The sequence below is a fragment of the Phialemonium atrogriseum genome (genome assembly GCF_030411735.1).
Source record: "Phialemonium atrogriseum strain 8032-3 unplaced genomic scaffold QBC33scaffold_36, whole genome shotgun sequence".
Lineage (NCBI taxonomy): Eukaryota > Fungi > Ascomycota > Sordariomycetes > Cephalothecales > Cephalothecaceae > Phialemonium > Phialemonium atrogriseum.
In genome coordinates this window covers 172,649-192,267 of record NW_026848173.1, presented here as the reverse complement: position 1 = coordinate 192,267, position 19,619 = coordinate 172,649, and the positions used below count along the sequence as shown (strand labels likewise).

The window sequence follows — 19,619 nt, the reverse complement described above, 5'->3', positions numbered from 1 at the left end:
TGTTCAACAAGGTGAAGTTCAGAACGATCTTAGTGATGGTGGGGTGCCTTACTTCGTAGGCCCTGCGCCTGTATTACAGGCCTACTTCACGGTGGAGCGCACTCCTCGATCAGGTTGGATGGGATGGGGACGGTATGGTCAATAGATCGATCTCTTTGGAGGTTGGGCGTTGGCTCCACATGATATACAAGTGTAAAACACCACGCCAAGCTCTCATATGTAGAGCAGGCACCTCACGGGCGGCCCCTTACAGGTAAACGGAATCCACAAGGATATGCGCATGCATTCGAACTAAGGTCTATAGAAATGCACCCTTCGAAAGTTGGTTGCATTTTTGGGTTGTGCCGCTTTCCCGCCGCACACTCACTCCACAGGTTAAAGGGGCAGCAGCACCAGCCTTCTCACAAACATGGAAATGAGAGAGCGTAAGATTCGGGGAGCATTTTAATTTACAATAGTAAGCAAACTGTTGCACGGGGTTTTTCCAGTGTTGGGGCGGCATTACCTCTCTCTAAAGGAATAGAGAGTATCTGTCTCGCTTTCTCCTGTCAAGCAGCATGAGAGTCCATCCACCTCCTTACCTAACTACATAGGTATTATTCTAGGGGGGATATACTTTTGGCAAAGGCAAAGTGATGTCAAGATATTCAGCAAAGCACATCCCCTGCGTCAGCATCAGGTCTCCTGTACATGTACCCCTTTTCCAAGCATCCAGCCCTCGTTGGCATGCAAACCGTACCATCTCGGGCAATTTCTATCCTCTAAATGGATGTAGGTAGGCCAATGCGAAATTCCATCATTGTTTCCATGGTGTCATGATCATCAATTGGGCGTCAGGTATACGTCAGGGTGGTTCCGGGCTTCCGCCAAACCTGATGGGCGTCTGAGGTACCCCGGCACACAGAGGAATGCCTGGAGCTGCAGAAGTATCGGCTGCCTTTGTTCCTGGACCGGCGCCGGGTCGGCGTTGTTGAAGCACAGAATGCCGTAACTTTAAACTCGCCGGGATCTACCCGATCCGATCCACACTAATGCACCGGTTTACTCAAAATTGCAAAGAGACACTGCATCAAAACGAACTATTAATCACCACGCACAAATGATGTGTAAATGTCGCCCCCTCCGGCTGCGGCGGAATGTGATAAGGGGTGGTAAGCGTCACTCAACAATTCAGTCATGCATGACGTTAGGGATTATTCATGAAGGCGCCGTATCTTGGATCTAAGTTTGTATAAGTCGAGCGTTGGCACTCCTGAATGAGCGAGCGGTCGATCCAATTTCGCTCACTTCCCTGCCTCTGCACTGCGCTTCTGGACCGGGAATTTTTTTGTCCAATGCCTCGATCGACTCAGCTCGTCTGCGCGAGCCTTTTGGCTCTTGTAGTTCCTTCAATCGCCGTTCCGGGAGTTCCTCCACTTGTCGTTCCTAAGGCAAACAGCTTGTCTACCACCTCTGCCGCCTCGACACCATCCTCCTCGGCCGCCTCTAAATCATCTTCCTCGGCCGCCTCTACACCATCCACCTCGTCCATCTCTACGCCACCCACCGTGAATGCCACCAATGTGACCTCTCACGGTCCTTTCACGGGTCCACCAGCCACAACCACAGGCGCAATATCGACCAGCATACTCGCCTCGTCGATACCAGCATTGCCCCCTGCCCCAGGTGCCTTTGCTTATCCAGCGAATGGTAAACTCAACGCGACCCAGCCGGCGCCATACACGCCTGCTGGCGGCCTGGGCACGAACGGCTCCGCCCCTGTCTACCGCCCCCTGTCGGACTTCGACTTCCAGTCCGTCGCACTGGCTCTTTACCAAGAATGGATCGAGCTGGACTTGTTCCACTGGGGCCTCGCAACGTTCTCGGCCCAAGAATTCGCGGCCGCGGGCCTGACGGCTGAGGATCGCTTCCTCATCCAGTTCATGGCGGAGCAAGAACTCGGGCACGCAACAGTTCTCACCAACATGCTCGGCCCCGCGGCGCCGGTGCAGTGCACGTACAACTACCCCATATCCAACGTGCGCGAGTTCATCGACTTCTGCCAGAAGCTCACTCGCTGGGGCGAGTCGGGCGTGTACGGCTTCATCCAGCACCTGGACGCGCGCGACATGGCGCAGATCCTGCAGCAGTCCATCTCGACCGAGGCGCGCCAGCAGATGATCTTCCGCCAGTTCGAGGGCCTGTTCCCCATGCCCGTGTGGTTCGAGATTGGCACCCCGCAGTCCTGGGCCTGGACCCTCCTGTCGCCCTACATCTCATCGTGCCCCCGCAATCAGACCCGCCTGATCTGGCAGAACTTCCCGGCCCTGTACATCATCAACCAGCCCAACCCGGCCCGCATCAACGGCTCGGCCGCGGTCAACGAGACCACGGGCGGCTACGCCAACGCCCTCAACACGACCGGCGTCCCGCGGGCCGACGACTGCTTCCTGGGCGTCAACTCGTCGGCCGTGGGGCGCACCTGCGCGCCGGGCATCACGCGCAACCGGTCGGAGCCGCTGTCGCAGCCCGGCAGGCTCGTGAACCTACGGTGGGACGCGCCCGGCAAGCCCGTGGGGCCCAACAACAGCTACGTGACCGACACGACGGCGGGGAAGCCGCGGTTCGCGCTGTGGGTCACGCAGCTGAACGCCACGTACACGCCGCTGCTTAACGTCAGCGGGAACCAGGCCTCCACGGTGCAGCCAGACCTGGAGACGTTCGCGGGGGACCCGGCCGTGAACGGGACCATCTTCTTGGCGATTACGGATGATGATCTGTTTGTTACGCCGTTCAACCTGAGCATGGTTAATCCGCGTGTCAATGCGCTGGCCATCTATCAGGCTGGTTGAGGCTGGGTAAGGGGGTTTGTGTGTGTGTCTCAGAGAGGCAACAAGGGAGATCTCTGTGGGAAATGTGACTGTTGGATAGAAATATGATAATCTGGTGTAAGGGTATTGATATCGAGCAACAGCCATCCCCTCTTTTCATTGTCAGCTGCGAGGCTATTGCGAAGCCCCGTGCGACTTGTCATACTTAGATAGCCACAACACATTGTTTCCCTGGAAACGGGCCCCATACAAAGCCATTCTATCTTTAAGTTGAAACGACAGCCAGGGCTCAAACAAAGTCCCAGTAGCCACGCCGCCCGGCCTCTCAGCCTCCAGCTTTGTCGCACCCCGACTCCGACTGTATCTCTGTGCGCTAGTCAGGATGGACCTCAGGGGCTCGCCTCCTATTCCAGGGGGCATCATTGTTCAAATCAGCCTTGCCGAAGAGGCGGAAGATTTAGCCCCTGGCTTCAGGGCGTACTCGTCGACTACAGTCATTCATGGCGTTCGCCCGTGGCTGGCTTTCTTTCACCCCGACGACACCGGTATTCCTTCGGTCAGGATGTTGAGAAATGACGGTATCAACAAAGACACAGCAAGGATCTGTGCTGGTGGCTCTTGATTACGGTGTCGATGGGCAGAGGAAACTTGGATATAAATGCTACGCTTTCCCATCCCGTCTCCTGGCTTTCTCGACACAGACTTCTCCTCACCCATCGAGATCAGGCATCAGACCTACAGCAGCAAAGGCAAAGACAGCATCTGCATCTTGCCATCCTACCCCAGACACGCATCCTCACCCTCTCACTCACTCGACATGGCTTCGACGATGGGCAACAAACAGAAGAACCAGGCAGTCGCGGCGCCGCGGCAGCAGCCCAACGGCAGCAACAGCAACAGCCTCCCAGTTGCGAAGCCGGCAGCAAAGGGGCCCCCCCGCAGGTTCGTCTTCTGCGGCCACTGCAGCAAGCTGGTGACGCCGCGGTGCGTCGGGAAGGCACACATCGTCCGCTGCGGCAGCCACTGGACCTCGCGCCGACGGTAAATCGGGCATGGCATGGCGATGACGCGCATTGCGGCCCGGGGTGGGGGGAAGAAGGACACTGGTTGTGGGTGGCGACGGGAGGGTAGGGAGGGGGAGGGAAGGGGAAGGGAAGGTTCGAAAGGGTTACCCTGGCGGTTTCCACCTGTGGAGAAGGGAGGGGGGATGTTGGGGGAGACTGAAAGGGAAGGTTGTGGGATGAAGGTAGCGGTATGGTCGTACAACACTCATCCAATGCCAAACGGGCCTGTCTGAGTAATAAATGCACTTGCTGCTAGCTTTTGACGATGAGCAAATTATGATCATGATCTCCTTGGTGAACTTCCTCTTGAAGGCCTATATCTGCTCTGTTATGGACATCGCTTAGCCTCTGCTTTCCGCCGGGAACATTACGGTAGATCGGCAACTTATGATGATGCGTCTATTATACTATCTTTAGCTCTGCTTGTAGGTAATCATACACCAGTTTATGTTCAATGTGAGAGAGGATTGGCAAATCTAAACCTTGTGGAACAAATACAGAATTAGGAAGCTCTCAGGCATATTGTGGTACAGGCAATCTAAAGTTCCTAGCCTCAGTCTTTTGTCTTTTACATATTATCAAGTGAGAGCGTAGTTGTGTAATTAATTAGTGTCCTGGCCAATCGATCGCAACGCTTGGAGCTGGGGGTGCTGTCAAGTTGCAAATCATTGACCAAATGGGGGGGCGGCTCAGATGGGCCTGCTTACATCGAATGTAACTGTATGCAAATCCATTGCCCAATTACCGGGCTGTGGTATGTACTTTCGGGAGGGACCTTCCTACAAGGGACGAAATGCATTACCGGGTCACGAGAAGTTGGCATCTCCTCTTCAGTCTGCGAATGGACATTCCAGTAGGTAACTCGAGGGGGGGGGGGTCCTTTGACGTAAACTAGAGGGGGCATTGGGGAGATCATGCCTCTTCTGACGGCCATCGACTGCATGGCTTGCGCAGAATCATGACAATAAGTATTGATTAACCCCCTCTCATGCGCACACCAATACAGAAAGTTAGCTTCGCGCCGAGGTCAACAGGTCCACACCAACAAGCATGATGAACTGGACTGAGTTGCTTCCAACGGCTCTGCTCCTCTCCGGAGCTCTGGCCGCTTGCCTAGGATCTACACCGAGGAATGGCAACCTCACCATACGAACGGCAACAGGGTTTTACACGGGGCTGGTGGACAGCGAGTTCCCCAACACCCGCCAGTTTCGGAACATCCCCTATGGCCAACCACCTATCGGCAAGAACAGGTGGATGCCGCCCGTGGCGGCCGCTGCGTCGGACCGCCACTTCTACTCGTACAACTATCCGCCACCGTGCCCGCAGTACCTGCCGGCCAAGCTGTCCGTCTGGAACTCCAACATCACCGACTTCTCGATCGACGTCTCCGGCCAGAGCCACACGGCCGGAGACTACGCGCAGACGACAGCCGAAGATTGCCTCAGCCTCGCCATCTGGACGCCGCTGAACGTCAGCGCCGACGCCAAGCTCCCGGTGGCGCTCTTCATCCCCGGCGGCAGCTTCCTGCGCGGCGGCGTCAACGTGCCGTACCAGGTCCCCGCCGGGTGGGTGGAGCGCAGCCAGAAGCACATCGTGGTGACGGCCAACTACCGGCTCAACATCATGGGGTTCCCCTGGGCGGCGGGGCTGGAGGACCAGAACCTCGGGCTGCTGGACCAGCGCCTGGCGCTGGAGTGGGTGCACGCCAACGTGGCAGCCTTCGGCGGCGACCGGGACCGCATCACTATCTGGGGCCAGTCGGCCGGCGGCGTGTCGGTCGACATGCTCATGTATGCCTTCCCGGACGAACCGCTGGCTGCGGGCGTCTTCATGCAGAGCGGCACCGCCATGGTCAACATCACCTACCCGGCCTACCAGCACACCAATTTCACCTTCGTGGCCCGGAACCTCGGCTGCGACTTCCCTGATGACCCGGCCGCCGAGCTGCAGTGCATGCAGCGTGTGCCCGTGGCCCGCATCACCAACTTTGTCGGGCAGTACGCCGACAACGGGACGGGCCTGCCGCTGGGCTTTCCTCCGAGGCCCGATGAGCGGGTTGTCTTTTTCAACTACACGGCGCGGGCGGCTAAGCAGGGCGGGCTGGCACGGATCCCGGCGCTGGTCAGCACGACGTCCAACGAGATGTCGACGCTGTTCGCGTACCCGGTCGACGACGTGGCGGCGGGGCCGAACGCCACCCAGGTGGACGAGGCAACCGTGTCCGGGTTCGTGTGCCTGGCCAGCAACGCGACGGACGCGCGGGCAAAGGCGGGCCTCACGACGTACCGGTACCAGTACGCGGGCAACTTCTCCAACCTGACGCCGCTCCCGTGGATGGGCTCGTACCACGCCAGCGACATCCCTCTGCTGATGGGCACGTACGAGAGGAACAGCAGCGCGACCGACTTCCAGAGGCGCGTCGCCGAGACCATGCAGGACTACCTGTTCGCCTTCATCTCCGACCCGCTGAACGGCCTGAGGGCCAAGGGCTGGCTGCCGCACAACGACCCCGTGGCCAAGGGGGGACCCATGTTGAGGTTTGCCGCCGACGGGAAGGTGGAGCAGAATCTGAGCGCGACTGAGATAGATAATGCCTGCGTATCTGGTGCGCCGTACAATTCAAGTCCTTGAGGTTCTCTTCGGTCAGGGAAGCGGCTTTGCGCTGAGAGAGTGGGTGAGAGATTACACGTGACTTTGGATCCTCTTCATATTCCCCGTCAGTCACCGATCAAATCAACCCGCATCCTTCCTTGGCATGGTCACTTGATATAGAAGCAAAAGCTAGCAAAACCCAATTTCAAAGGAAACATTACCTTGGCAAATATGACCGAAGACTCAGGCCAGAGACCAGAAAATCCAACAGTTTCTTATGTAGCAACACTAACATGAACTAGATTCTGATGATTACATTCCTCAAATTATCTTCCACAAGCCATTCAGAAGCATCGTTACACAGATGGATCCCTACACAGTCGAAAAACGAGGGATGAACGTTAAGCGGAACGAGGAACAGGCCTTGCTCCTGGTTACACAGTGTGCTCCCGACGTTCTAGTCCCCAAGATGTACTTCTCTAGCTTCACAACTGCCGCCGATGGCCTTCCTACTAGCAGCATATATATGGATTTTATTGAGGGACAGGTCTTGACACCGGTTTGGCCATCACTCAGCAAGGAAGTTAAGGAACGAGTGTGCCGTGACATCTGGGCTCTCATTGGCAGGCTGCGCCAGATCCCCCGCCCGCACTCCCTCAACCCTTCTGCGTTTTACACCACAGTCGACGGCTCCCCGATTCACCACCCAATGCTAGGTGACTGGGATGATCCGTGTCCTGTCCTAACGGACGACAAGGCTTTCCGCGATCGGATCTTTGCCCGTTTCAAATCCCACAACGGCCTGTCGTATCCTGACGGAAAAGACCTACCAAAGATGCTCCCACATTCAGACCGCTCCGTCTTCACTCACGGCGACATCTACCCCAGGAACATCTTGATGGATAAGCAGATTCGGATTGTGGGAGTCCTTGATATGGAGGAAGCAGGGTTCTTTCCAGACTACTGGGAATATGCCAAGATGCTGAGACCCATGCCAGAATGTGATGAAGAGTGGCAGGCATACATGAGGGCGACGAAGCCGAGTAACCAGAACTGGGATATTACTGGGCTTGATAAGGCTCGGCGGGTTTTGTTCTAGCCGACGCTGACGTGAGAGCATCCTAAGACAGGTTATACCGATGCGCTTTAGTTTGAAGTCCCAAGTGAGAGTGAACTACGACTCAACCTATAATTTTCCGCGACATCAACGCCCCGTCTCCAGAACATGGTATCCTCAACCAATACATTTCCAGTGAATAAAATCTATTATCCATTCACCCAATCCAATATGGCATCACTCAAAGCTTCTCCAATATTTCAAGTTTGCTTCGCCGTTTTATCCCTTCGGTGTTCTCTCTGTTCCCTATTCTCAACCTCAGCTTCGAATCTAAACCATTTTCTCTTCTCTCCCAGCAACAGCCGCTGCTGCCGCGATCGCTGCATTCCCTCCGTCGCCATCCTTGCCTCATGAGATTCGACAGATAAATGATTAGATCAACTGTGCTAGTCACTACACCAATAGGCACAAGATGCGCGATGGTTAGGTACTGTACCTAGGCAAAGACGATGCATGCAAGAGGTAGGTATGCGACTACCCAACAAGACAGGAATGAGACGCAGTAGCTAAGTGTTTCCCATGCTGCCAGAGTCAGCGCCTTCTCTAGCATCTTGGCTGGCATTGTCATGGCCCTCATCTTCGCTAGAACGGCCTGAGGCGGCCGTGTCAGCACGTGTTCCGTCATGGTCAAACCGCAGACGCTTAGAGCCTCGGCATCGAAGAGCTCTGTCGTGTGCGAATGGGCTATCGCCGTCCAAGTCTGTGTCAGCACGGCGGTAGTCCTAATTGCCGGCTTGTCTTTGGGGGCCATAATGTCAAGGACGTTTTCTAGCTGTGACACGACAGCTTCCCAGTGAATATCATGGGGTTGTCGCCGCGCAGGCAGACGTCGTCTGGGTCGCTGATGGAAATGCGGGCTAGCTTGGGCCAGAGGAGGGGAGTAGGGGTGGTTGTCGGCAGGAAGGGCGCGGATGGGGAAAAGGGATGAAGGGGTTGTTGTTGATGTGTGGGGGGCAGGACCCTGAAAGAGAAGACCGAGCCTGCCAAGGGCAAGAAGGCAGCGGCTGCAAAGAAGGTCACCTTCGCCGCTGGACCCGAGGTTGAGGCTGGGTCTAGCACCAACGGCCCAGTCCCAAGCCCCATCGGAGATGTAATCACGGTATGCGCCAGCGGCCTGGAGACTGACAGCGGCACCCCCATCTAGGACTCGTTCACGGGGCCCGAGACGCCCACCCCCTTCGCGCAGGGGTACAACGCCTCCAGCTGCTCAACGCCGCGGGCCTGTCCACCCCAACTTAGGCATTCCGCTACTGCGAGGTTTGTTCGGCGGCATGTCGGCGTCTTCTTCTTAAAATGTCAGCTTGGTCTGCGTCTTCGCCAACCTTGTCTGGATCCTCCTTAGGAGAGGTAGCTGATGGTGGGGGGTTAAGTTCTGCAAAGACCCTCTCACTCCGTTTGATCTCCTGGGGTCCTGGGTACCGTCCAACTCAAGCAGGGGACAATGATGCGATAGTGGCAGGTGAGGTCCCTTATGGTCGAACGAGAAGCTACCGAACGCAGCTTATGATCGAGAAGATACCGGATAAAGGACGGTGGGGTAGTCTAGGCGGGTTGTATATACGTTAGTTTCGAACCATCTATACAACGGCGGGGCGCCGGGGGTTTGGGGGGTAACGTAACGAACTCTCGCGAGATTCTCCATGCCTGCCGGGAACCGGAGAGCCCCAGTTCGATTACGGCCCAATCCACATGCCAACCCTCGACCGTACCCTAATCCGACAGTCCCTAGGGTGCAATACGTGGAGTCGACGGCGGCAAGGCGGTTCTAGTCCTCTGCAAAGCTTGTCGGTATCCATCCACGAAGGCTCGGCTTTGGCGTCTCGAATGAGGTCTTTTAAATCGTCATCGTGCTCCTCGCGAAAGCCTTCCAGGTCGACTTGGGGGGAGGCCAAAGGAGTAGTTTTCTTTGAAAAAGACACGTCGGCGGAAAAGATGCAATCGGTAAACCTGGCATGGGCAATGGACCTACCCGAAACGACGTGGTGGCAGGTTACCGCCACCGTCTTCTGGCCCGTAGCCTGTGTGATCTTGGCAAAGCCGCCAAGGTACCCCAGATCTCGCCGTCCGCTAGGGCCATGGGAGCGCCGAGAAGGGAGGGATTTGTCGACTTTGTCGACTTTACGTGGAGAATTGCTGCGCGTGCATGAGCCTAGAGTTAAAGCAATTCCTGCCTTATGTGTGGTAGGGGGGCTTAAAGGTGTGTAAGGGGGTGCGTTAGGTGCGCGCCAGGTGTGCGCTAGGTGCTTAGCGCGGGTACAGGTCACGTGGCCTGAGCCGATGTGAGCCGTCTAGATTACAGCACAACCTCTACCAGGGTTTCCATCGCTAGTACGGATACATACTGCGGTTGCGAGCAAAAGTTTTAGAGCTCCACTCGGTGGACGCCCTTTTTGCACTCGGTGGACGCCCATGGTAGACCGTGCCCATAATCCGGTAGTTTGATTGGCTGAAATATTTCCAAGCCACAACCGCACCCTCCGCTAAGGTGGCAGAATCCATCCTCCGTTGCCCAACTCCTTGATATCTCTTTATCAAAATCCAGGCAGAGACATTTTATAGCAGAGACAGTATAAGCAGCAGTAACATAGGCAGACTGCATCATTATACACTTCTTCTTGCCCTAGCCCTGCCAGCTAGGCAAGTTGGAAAACCTTCTACCTTAGCCAGATCTCCTGCCTTTAGCCAGACCTCCTACTCAAGCCAAACATCCTACTCAAGCCAAACCTCCTACTTAAGCCAGACCTTCTACCCTGCCATAGATACTCAAGGCGCCTTTTTATCAGGCTAGGTCAAGTCATCAGGATGCGTATGACAGCTCTTTTTACGCACAAGTATCTATAGTGGTGATGTTTGACGAGGATTCGGCATGTAAGTCACCACCAAATTTAGCAGGCGGTAAGCATTGCGGGGCCTTATGTGGGACCTTGTGGCTGAAATTCGGAAAGGGCGTCCACCGAGTCAAAAAAGGGCGTCCACCGAGTGGAGCTCAAGTTTTATACCCCCTACCAGGTACCAGAAACTGCGCTAAACAGGGTGGCAGACATGGGTTAAATACCTGGCCCCACAATAATACTTACCCATCCTACTAAGTACGGGTAAGCCACCGCCACGCACGCATTTTGCATTTTATCCCTGCCGCACTAGTGATTGAAACGACTAGGGTATTGGTTGGCGCCAATATAACTGGGTAAGGGGACTTAAGCGGCTGAAGGGCATATCGAAACGTTCTAGCCAAGCCGCAGCACAGTAAATGATCCCTATCAACCTAGATATACAGAATAAAAAGCCAGGAATTCAGTGCCTTTTATTTGGTGGTCCTTGTTACTTGTAGCCCCGCTTGTAATTGCATGCTGCCAGCAAAGTGAGAAAAAACCGAAATCGCGGGCCAACGCGCTTCGCTTCGCCCACAGCCCTCATAAGGCCACCAATTTAACTACAGGGTGCCCTCTTATCCATTCCAACTCCACCACACCGTCTCCGACTGCTGAGGGTAGATGCTAGCAGTAGGACGTCTATTTTTCCTTTCCTCCATCGCCACCGTCTCTGACTGCCGAGGGTAAAGACTAGCAGTGGGACGTCTATTTTCACGAAGTAAGGATTCCAACTCCACCACACCGTCTCCGACTGCTGAGGGTAGAGGCTAGCAGTAGGACGTCTACTTTTCCTTTCCTCCATCGCCACCGTCTCTGACTGCTGAGGGTAAAGGCTAGCAGTGGGACGTCTATTTTCACGAAGTAAGGGACACAATACACCAGCTTTCCTAATATTTCGGCTCCATTGTACCTAGGTACTACCTGATACTGACTGTTTTCTCTAAGGCAGATCTGAATTTTCATTCGTCAGGTACACAAGAGCACCACAACAACAGAACACCCCGCCAAAATAATCCAACCCTCTTCTCCCGCAGCATCGCAAACCACACGCGAGCAGGTATGTTGATGTTTTCCCCCCTCCACTCTACATACGCGTACTGATCTTGTATCTTTTCTTGCGCAGAAGAAAGTTGGATTGCCCACAAGGTATGTCACCCGCCAGGGTCAGCACGCGGCATTCAGCTCACATTCATGCCAGACAAACCATGGAGGACTCGTCGCCCTCTACCAAGGGCAATCCCGAGCCTCAGTGGGATATCGAGGAGCAAGTATGTCACTGTCTCTGTCGCGAGATTATTTTCGCCCTTCAGAGGGTCAATCAATATCAGTTGCTCACATTTCCGCAGCCAATATGACCGACGAGCCGGTTGCCACCGAAGCAAAGACCGTCGAGTCGAAAATCACCGATGATAGTATGTCCCTGTCCCGAATAATTTTCCTCTTTCCACATTGTCACTATTTCTCGCGTCCTCCTAGCCAACATGACCAACCAGCCGGTTACCACTGAAGCGGAGTCTGGCGAATCGGAGCTTGCCGAGCCAGCGTTCGACTACAACGCACTTCTGCGGGAGAAAGAGGAGCGACAAAAGAAGCTGCAAGCTATGAATCCGGAAACGGAGATGGTAAGTCATAGCTGTGTCAATCACATAACCGTTCGTCTCTGACCTCGAACAGGAAACCACTCTTCAGAACATGGAGGCGACCCTTTTCACGGACAGTGCTGGGCGCAACATGCCAACATTTCACGCCTACCTCAGCATCAACGATGAAGCTCTGAGTTCACCATCCAAAGAGCAAGCCGAATTGTTGAAGCGACCGTTGAGAAATTCCATTGAGCACAAGGTCTCTGGCACGGCTCCCAACTTTGACTACAGCTTCATCACAATCACGCACCTCGCTACAGGTTTCGGCTTGTACAACACCGCTGTCGGAGAGACTCGGGTAACCATCAAGGACATCATCTCATTTGACGGCCTCGTCAATCTCGATACGTCTGACAAGGTTCTGGCGGAACTGAAGAAGTATCAGCCAGAGGTTGAAAAGGTGCCCTCCGCCGCATCTCTCATCAAGTTCACGGCTCGAGTCGCCGATATCGATGTTTCGTGGCTAGCCCTCAGGGAATTGAAGATGAATAAGGACGGAAAGCGAATCGCCTGCCCTCAGCTCGAGAAGACCCGGTCCCTCGTTTCGAATGGAGATCGGAAGGATCCCCTGTCATTCGAGCTTCTCATCATCTGCTCCGATGACGCGACGAATGCCAAGGTAGCGCAGTTTTGCCAGCTCGTCTCGCTCCTGAAGGACTACAACACATTGTCCGACCCGCTCGCCCCCTTCTTCGAGAAGGTAGGCAGCGACAGGTACAATCTTCCCCTTGGCCAAGCGCCGACAGTAGCGGACGACACATACCCAGATATCGGTACAGTGGCGAAGACGACGCGCTATGTAAACAAACGTCAGCAGCTCGTCCACCAGGTGGTCGGATCGGCGAACGAATACAGGCTCCAGGAGTTCGCCTCAAACAACCTCCAGGCAACAGAGTTTCAAGTCCATTTGCTCCCTTGCCCTCACGTCGAAGGCGAAGAGCGAGCCATCATGGTCGTGCGCACCGAGGGGAAAGGATCACTCCTGCCACAGAATGGAGAGAGCTGCAAGGTGTCGTTCGACAATGCAGTGCTCGAGCAAGATGGGGAGCCGGAGGGCAATAATGAGATCAGCGAACAGCATGCGGAAATCGTGATCGCGAACCTCCTACGTATCTTCCGCGATTTTGAAGACTCCGCCGCCGACATTGCCACCAACTCCGCTCCATGGCTCAGAGAGGCACTCACAGAAGCCGAAGTCGAGCCCATTTTGCGCACCGAGAATGAGGATGCAGTACAATACAAGGAACGCTTCGATGCATTCTGGGAGGCCCAGAAGAGTAAGTTGGACGCTACTGCTCTGGCCAAGGAGGAGCCCAAGGAAGAGAGCGAGAACAATACCCTCTGGTGCTCGGCCACTCGTCTTGATATTCCGCTGCTGCATATGCGCCAGGGCTGGCAAACCTATCTCGTCCAATCGCCCATCGCGAAAGACGGCTCGGTTGAGACAAAGTTCGCTACACTGGCTCAACATGACAACGAGCCGTGGGAAGAATACTTTAGTCGCGCGATATCCGATGACAACAGCTGCCAGGCCTTCTTCAAGCGAATTCTTTCAGATAAGGCAGTCAAAGCTGAAGTCCACGCGATAAACAGTCTCATCCACCCCGCCAGCGCTTACCCGTCACGCATCCACCCGCGGTCGCTGGCGACTTACAACTACTTGGTCCGTTTCGAGTCGGGCGAGGAGGACAACGTCAACCTTCTTCACGAGATCCCCGAGCTTGGCAATGTTGTCAGTGAGCAGTCGAAAGTTCCCGGATGGCTCCACAGGAGTACTCGAGCATGGACGACGCCAAACTGGAGGCCTTCAAGAATCTGTCCAAGACACCCGCTGGCATCAAGTTTATTCCGGGAGTGGCTGCATGCGGTAAGAGCACACTGTTGCAGACCATCATCATGTCCTTGTTCTACGGCGGGTGTGACCAAGCCACATCGGCTGCGGAGTGCGAACCTGGCAAAAAGAGGGTCATCTACTCAGCCAACAATAATGCGGCCGTCGACACTTTCGCAAAGAACCTAGAAAAGCATATGAACAAGCTGGGACTCAAGAAGACTCCTGACATCGTCCGCCTATACAGCATGGATAGTGAGGTCGCCAGCCTGACGAAGCCCAAGCAGCGTCAGCCGGACCCCTTTGACCGAGAGGGCGCCCAGGACACTGCCAAGCAGTTCAGTGAGACGGACTTGTTTTTAGCGCAGTATGTCATCACCAGGGCGGAGATGAAGATACACGAGGCCAAGCAAGCCCAGTCTAAGAAGAAGTCGGACTGCCGAAACATGTCGCTGCAGGAGGCCGCCGTCAAGTATCATCTCGAGAACCCCACAAATCACGCAGAGTTGGAGGCACTATTGCAGCGAGTTTCCGCAGACGAGACCCTGCCCAGCGAAGACATGCAGAGAGTCTCAAGGCTTACGTGAAGCTGCTCTTCGGCGACTATCTCGCGCACTTTAGTGGCGTTGTCTGTTGCACCCCAGTCGCAGCCAGCAACTACCTGTTTCGCTCGCACTTCACCGATGTCGATCTCGTACTAGTCGACGAGGCGGGACGTATGCGAGAACTCGAGCTCCTCATCCTCGTCGCTTGGTTTGGTAGCCGTTTGATCGTGGTTGGAGACATGCACCAGCTAGGCCCATTTGTACAGACCGACCCTAAGATTGACAACGAAGTGCAGTCCCACAACGCGTTCGTCACGCAGCTCGCCTACGCTACTATTGGTCGCGCTGTAGATGCCGGCGTCACAGACAGCTATCTATGCGTTAACCACCGCCAGCATGGTCGACTCTCGGCTCTCCCATCCGCTCTTATCTACCGCAATCAGATGATTAGCTCGAAAGCCAAGCGCCCAGAGGGTCTCAAGTCCTTCCATACATTCCTGAAAGGCATCAAGTTCGATATGCCAGCCAACGGGTACCGTCTTATCGTCGAGTTTCCTGGGTCAGCGTGCTATACAGTTGGAACATCGTCGGCCAACTATGCTCACGTCAAATGGGTCATCGCCCAAGTCGTCCGCGCCCTTAAGGATGAGACACTGACAAGTACCAAGAAAGACGGACCCGCCACGATCCTGGTGATGCCATACTATCGTGCGCAGCTCCAGGCTTACCAGCAGGCGTTTGACCAGCAGGTCACTGGCGGACAGGTCACAGCGGAAGAGGCGCAGCGAGTCAAGTTTGCCACACTCGACTCGTCTCAAGGTGATGAAGCGGATCTCTGCATTATCGACTACACCAAGACGCAGTCCCCTGGCTTCTGCGGAGACCTGCGCAGGCAGTGCCTCACTCTTACACGGTCGCGGCAATGCGAGATCATCATCCTGAACCGGGGCATGTTTGCTAGCTGGGAGGCAGACCCGAAGGTGAAGCCGCGTGCTAAAGTGTTGCGCCGGCTGTACGACGACGTGGACCAGAAGGGTGCCGTCATTCGCATCCCTACCTGTCTTGATTGCCAGACTCCGAACGCTGGACACGATAGCTGCGAAAATGGCAAGTTCGAGGGCAAATGCGGCCACTGCAAGGATGATCATGAGATGAGGAACTGCCCTCGTGCCTTCTGCTTCAACTGTCGCCATTTCGGTCACCGTTCAAACGAGTGCGAGGAGCCCATGAAGTGCTCTCGATGCGGAGGCAAGGACCACATTGTTGACGACTGCGACAAGAATCAGCGCTGCCTTCGTTGCCGCACGCCAGGCCACTACGAGCGCGATTGCACTTTGTGCGAACATTGCCTCAGCGACCTCCATTCGAGCGACGACTGTGAAGCTAAACCGTGCGGGTTCTGCAAAGAGATCGGACACGATATAGACAACTGTCCTACGCGACCCCGCAAGACCTGCCGACGATGCCAGCAACCCGGCCACATCGCCAAAGACTGTCGTCAATCGAACGAGAAGACCTGCAGTAACTGCGGCGAAGTTGGCCATATCTCCAGGTTCTGTCCCACTAAGCGGATCACCTGCTTCCGGTGCAACGAAGAGGGCCACACAAAGAGCGAGTGTCCCAAGACAGCCGAGGAGTGTGCCACATGCAGGGAGTGTCTGGAGATGGGACACTTTGCCAGGAATTGTCCCAACCGCAAGCTCTGCGACAAATGCGGTTCAACGAAACACGATGCTGACCACTGCGTTACCGGAGTGCATTGCAGCCTTTGCTCATCGGAAGAGCATATATCTGCCGATTGCCGAACTCCCAAGATCCTCTGCGTGAACTGCAACCGTTTTGGACATGTCGAGGCCGACTGCAAGGTCAACCCCGAGCAGAGGGCTCCGCGTGCTGATGGCAACGGACCGCGAACGGGAACCAACTCGCTGCCAGTGTCGGAAAAGAAGCAGGAGAACTACCAGAGCGTGACGAACGAGTACACGATCAAGATACGGCAGCTGCTCTCGACTGATGACAATGCTGGAAGTTTGGGAAATGAGCCCGTCGCCGATACTGCACCCTGGGGAGCTGAGCCCGGAGCCCGCGCAGACACTGCATCTTGGGGAGCTGAGCCCCCCGCCGAGGCAGATGAGGCCTGGTAGATTAGGGGCGATATCGAGCTATCTTGTAGTTCTTCAGACGGTCACAGGCTTGCCGTATATTGCCATTCAACATCGTGGTTACCGCGGCCTTTAGTTACACACAAAAATGCACATTGCCATTAACATCGTTGTCTCACTAAGTCCCGTGATATATGTTCGAAGCTTCCTAACGATAAGTCTTTGGTACTAGGGTGAGGGTCGTCCCGGAGTGACGTAAACGGTCCAACTGTCTCTGTCTCTGACTGCTGAGGGTAAAGGCTAGCAGTGAGACGCTTATTTCACAATACCACCGGTCGCGCAACTTTCCGAAGCTTAGTAATGGCAGCCACATATTCACGACTTTCGGCAGGAGACACTTCTTCAACACGTTCAAGATTAGGAGCCAGTCCAAATTAAACTTCCACCAGTGTACTCCACCCTTCGGTTGGAGGAGGAAGGAACCTAGGCAGGTTTCCCACCGCTTAAGTTTTCAGTTTCCATTGGCAGAGAGTTTCTCCGAGGTAGAACCTACCTACTTGGTAAGTACAAAATGAACCACGGAACCCTCTCTGCTGGCTTTCTAACCTTCTCCTTGATTCTCCCTCAGTCCAACCCAACGTATGCACTGCTTTCGTTTGCCTACCAAGATTTTGCCTACCACATCACATCATTCGCACACAGACAATATGTCGTCTGCACAAGGGGTATGAAAATCTGTTCATCTTCTCCAATCCTACCTTTTCAATGCTTTGCTAATATTTCCGCCTAGGCTGGTTTCCATCAGTATGGACAAGGAACATTTGTTCCAGCAGCTCCTGGTCCAGCAGCTCCTGGGCCAACAGCTCCGGGCCTGGGCTGGCAAGGACACCGACCACCTCCCCCGCCGGTACGCACGCGTAAGGCACCTGGCATAAGGTTTTGTCATCCCGGCTACAACATACCAAACCAGTTGTTTCGTCTTCCACGGGTCGATACGGAGGATAATCAGGAATTTGGCGTACACCATAAGACAGCACTTGTTGCATGCCAGATCATTGCTGGTAATCGGTTCAACAAAAGCTACCTTTCCCTACATCAGACAGGCCAGCCAGTTCAGACGCCGATGGATGGTGTCTTGACCCAGGATCGGTATTATTTTATCATTGACGGCTGCGAAGGTATAGTTTGCTTCTATTTTGCCCAAGCTTGAACCTAACCATTGTTAACGATTCTTCAGAACCCTACCCCATCGTTCCTAGCTTTCGCGACTGGCAATTTCCCCACGACTGTATCCCTGAGTACTGGCTCCCTGAGTACTGGCCAGCACAACCTTCTCCTACTAAGGATTCGCCAGCCTGTGCTGTTACTGGCGTTTCCTGGGCTACTAAGAGTGCCCATCTGGTCCCAAGAGAAGAACATGTTTGGTATATTGAGAACTCTATGAGTGAGTATGCAGCCGGAATGGGAGGTACAGGCGCTATAGATCCTAACCCGGCAAACATTATACCTCTCCGAAGAGATATCCATCGTTGTTTCGACAAGCGATGGTTTGCTATCGTTCCCAAGCCATACCCTTCACACGATCCTTCTCTTCCAGGCTTTACAACCCAATATGTCACGCATCTTCTCACGGCTGAGGCTGCCGAAATCTGGCCCGAGCAGCACTACGTCAGCCCCAACAACCTCCACGAAGAGTGTACCCCATATCTTTTTGCTCGTTTCGCCTGGGCTATCCTTCTCCAGGTCAAGCCCTTTATCACTTCAGGTAAAGACCGGGTCGTCATCTACGTGGATGATCCAAAGGCTGAAGACCGGGTATTCAAAACTGGGTGGCTTAAGGGAGCAGAGCTTAACCGGAGATATGGGGGCGGCGGGGAACAAGGTGCCAAGGAAAAGGCAACGACGCCTAGCAAGAGAAAGAAGGGGTCAGAGAAGAGCAATGCCGACAACAGCAGCAGCATCGACGATGGGGATCTGAACCACGGATGGGTATACAGGACTGGGTGGCTTAGCGGAGCGGAACTCTATCGGAGATATGCAGGCGGTGACGATGCTGACAAGAGAAGCAACGGCGACGACCAAGGCAGTAATGGGGACGACGAAGGTTTCGAGACGACGTCCCAGGATGATTAGCAGCCATCCTCGCCTGATGTCGCCGAAGACGAGGTCGTGGCTGTGACCACGCCACGGGACGGTATCATCCGCAAAAATGACCGACTCAGTTCTTCTATTCGGGCCGCCATCAAGAAACTTCTGTCTACCAAGATCAGGCCCGCCGTCTTCGATCATTCACACGACAAAAATGCCGCCAACCCGTCTGCTATGGATCTGGCTGGCAAGAAAGGCAGAGGCGTGCTGGGACGGCTACAGAGCTAGAAGTTGGCATAGTTCATAGTACATCACCTGGAGCTTACTCTGAGGACGGCTCGAGCTTACTCTAAGCTTGCTCAGCCCTATGGGACTCTTCTTTATGATAATCATGTCCTACGACTGAATCCAGTATATTACATAGAACATTCCAGCTGCCAGTAAGAGCCTGTCTTCGCGTGCAAGGGCAAAAATCTCCGTGTGCAGGGGGTCTGTGCGCTCCAGGTGGTACCGGGCCGGTGATTAATTGGCAGGTGTTAGAATATTTTGGCAGGCCTGCCAGCGCCTTCCGCTGTCGCCGTCGCTGTCGCCGTCGCTGTCGCCGTCGCCGTCGTTGCTATTGCTGTCGCTGTCGCCGTCGCTGTCGCCGTCGCCGTCGCCGTCGTTGCTATTGCTGTCGCTGTCGCCGTCGCCGTCGCCGTCGCTGTCGCCGTGCAGGTTTCTAGCAAATAGAATTCCAATATTGGAGGAATGAGGCTTGGGCTGCAAGCAGGTCACGGCGTTTTGCTGCACGACGTGTACCTGCGGTAAAGAGTACAGCGTACCCGGCTTTCAGCTTCTGCAGCGCTGTTCCAATGAAATTCCCAGTCTCCCACACCCGACGAGGTACCCGCATCATGGCCCAAGCCGCGCCACATGCAGCATGCGAGGACAGGAGAGAAAGGAGCGGCG

At 54.9% G+C, this 19,619-nt stretch overlaps 5 protein-coding genes across 5 annotated transcripts; all 5 read left to right on the top strand.

Annotated features, from left to right (window-relative positions):
• Positions 1-1,110: 1,110 nt before the first annotated feature.
• Positions 1,111-3,200, top strand: QBC33DRAFT_599562 (protein rds1; the record flags this gene model as incomplete). Its single annotated transcript, XM_060432035.1, has 2 exons — positions 1,111-1,151; positions 1,439-3,200. 2 exons carry the CDS (start codon positions 1,111-1,113, stop codon positions 2,829-2,831), a joined length of 1,434 nt encoding a protein of 477 aa, XP_060279149.1. The 3' UTR covers positions 2,832-3,200.
• Positions 3,201-4,924: 1,724 nt separating this feature from the next.
• QBC33DRAFT_519136 (Alpha/Beta hydrolase protein) lies at positions 4,925-7,568 on the top strand (the record flags this gene model as incomplete). The annotated part of the gene is made up of 2 exons (XM_060426276.1): positions 4,925-6,482; positions 6,772-7,568. 2 exons carry the CDS (start codon positions 4,925-4,927, stop codon positions 7,566-7,568), a joined length of 2,355 nt encoding a protein of 784 aa, XP_060279148.1.
• Positions 7,569-8,209: 641 nt separating this feature from the next.
• Positions 8,210-8,730, top strand: QBC33DRAFT_519135 (uncharacterized protein; the record flags this gene model as incomplete). The annotated part of the gene is made up of 2 exons (XM_060426275.1): positions 8,210-8,340; positions 8,544-8,730. The coding sequence occupies 2 exons, from the start codon at positions 8,210-8,212 to the stop codon at positions 8,728-8,730; spliced, it is 318 nt and encodes a 105-aa protein (XP_060279147.1).
• A 2,934-nt stretch (positions 8,731-11,664) lies between these two features.
• QBC33DRAFT_573845 (uncharacterized protein) lies at positions 11,665-16,819 on the top strand (the record flags this gene model as incomplete). The annotated part of the gene is made up of 6 exons (XM_060430716.1): positions 11,665-11,731; positions 11,806-11,871; positions 11,936-12,081; positions 12,134-13,834; positions 13,873-14,405; positions 14,471-16,819. 6 exons carry the CDS (start codon positions 11,665-11,667, stop codon positions 16,620-16,622), a joined length of 4,665 nt encoding a protein of 1,554 aa, XP_060279146.1. The 3' UTR covers positions 16,623-16,819.
• An 11-nt stretch (positions 16,820-16,830) lies between these two features.
• QBC33DRAFT_480697 (uncharacterized protein) lies at positions 16,831-19,117 on the top strand. Its single transcript, XM_060425335.1, has 4 exons — positions 16,831-17,140; positions 17,209-17,305; positions 17,371-17,758; positions 17,818-19,117. Exons 2-4 carry the CDS (start codon positions 17,222-17,224, stop codon positions 18,711-18,713), a joined length of 1,368 nt encoding a protein of 455 aa, XP_060279145.1. The 5' UTR covers positions 16,831-17,140; positions 17,209-17,221; the 3' UTR covers positions 18,714-19,117.
• The last annotated feature ends 502 nt before the right edge of the window (positions 19,118-19,619 follow it).

Excerpts from the sequence above, each read along its gene's own strand:
- QBC33DRAFT_480697 (XM_060425335.1), top strand. The coding sequence starts at position 17,222 with ATGCACTGCTTTCGTTTGCCTACCAAGATTTTGCCTACCACATCACAT. Across the intron at positions 17,306-17,370 it reads ATATGTCGTCTGCACAAGGG|GCTGGTTTCCATCAGTATGG; the intron begins GTATGAAAATCT and ends ATTTCCGCCTAG. Across the intron at positions 17,759-17,817 it reads TATCATTGACGGCTGCGAAG|AACCCTACCCCATCGTTCCT; the intron begins GTATAGTTTGCT and ends ACGATTCTTCAG.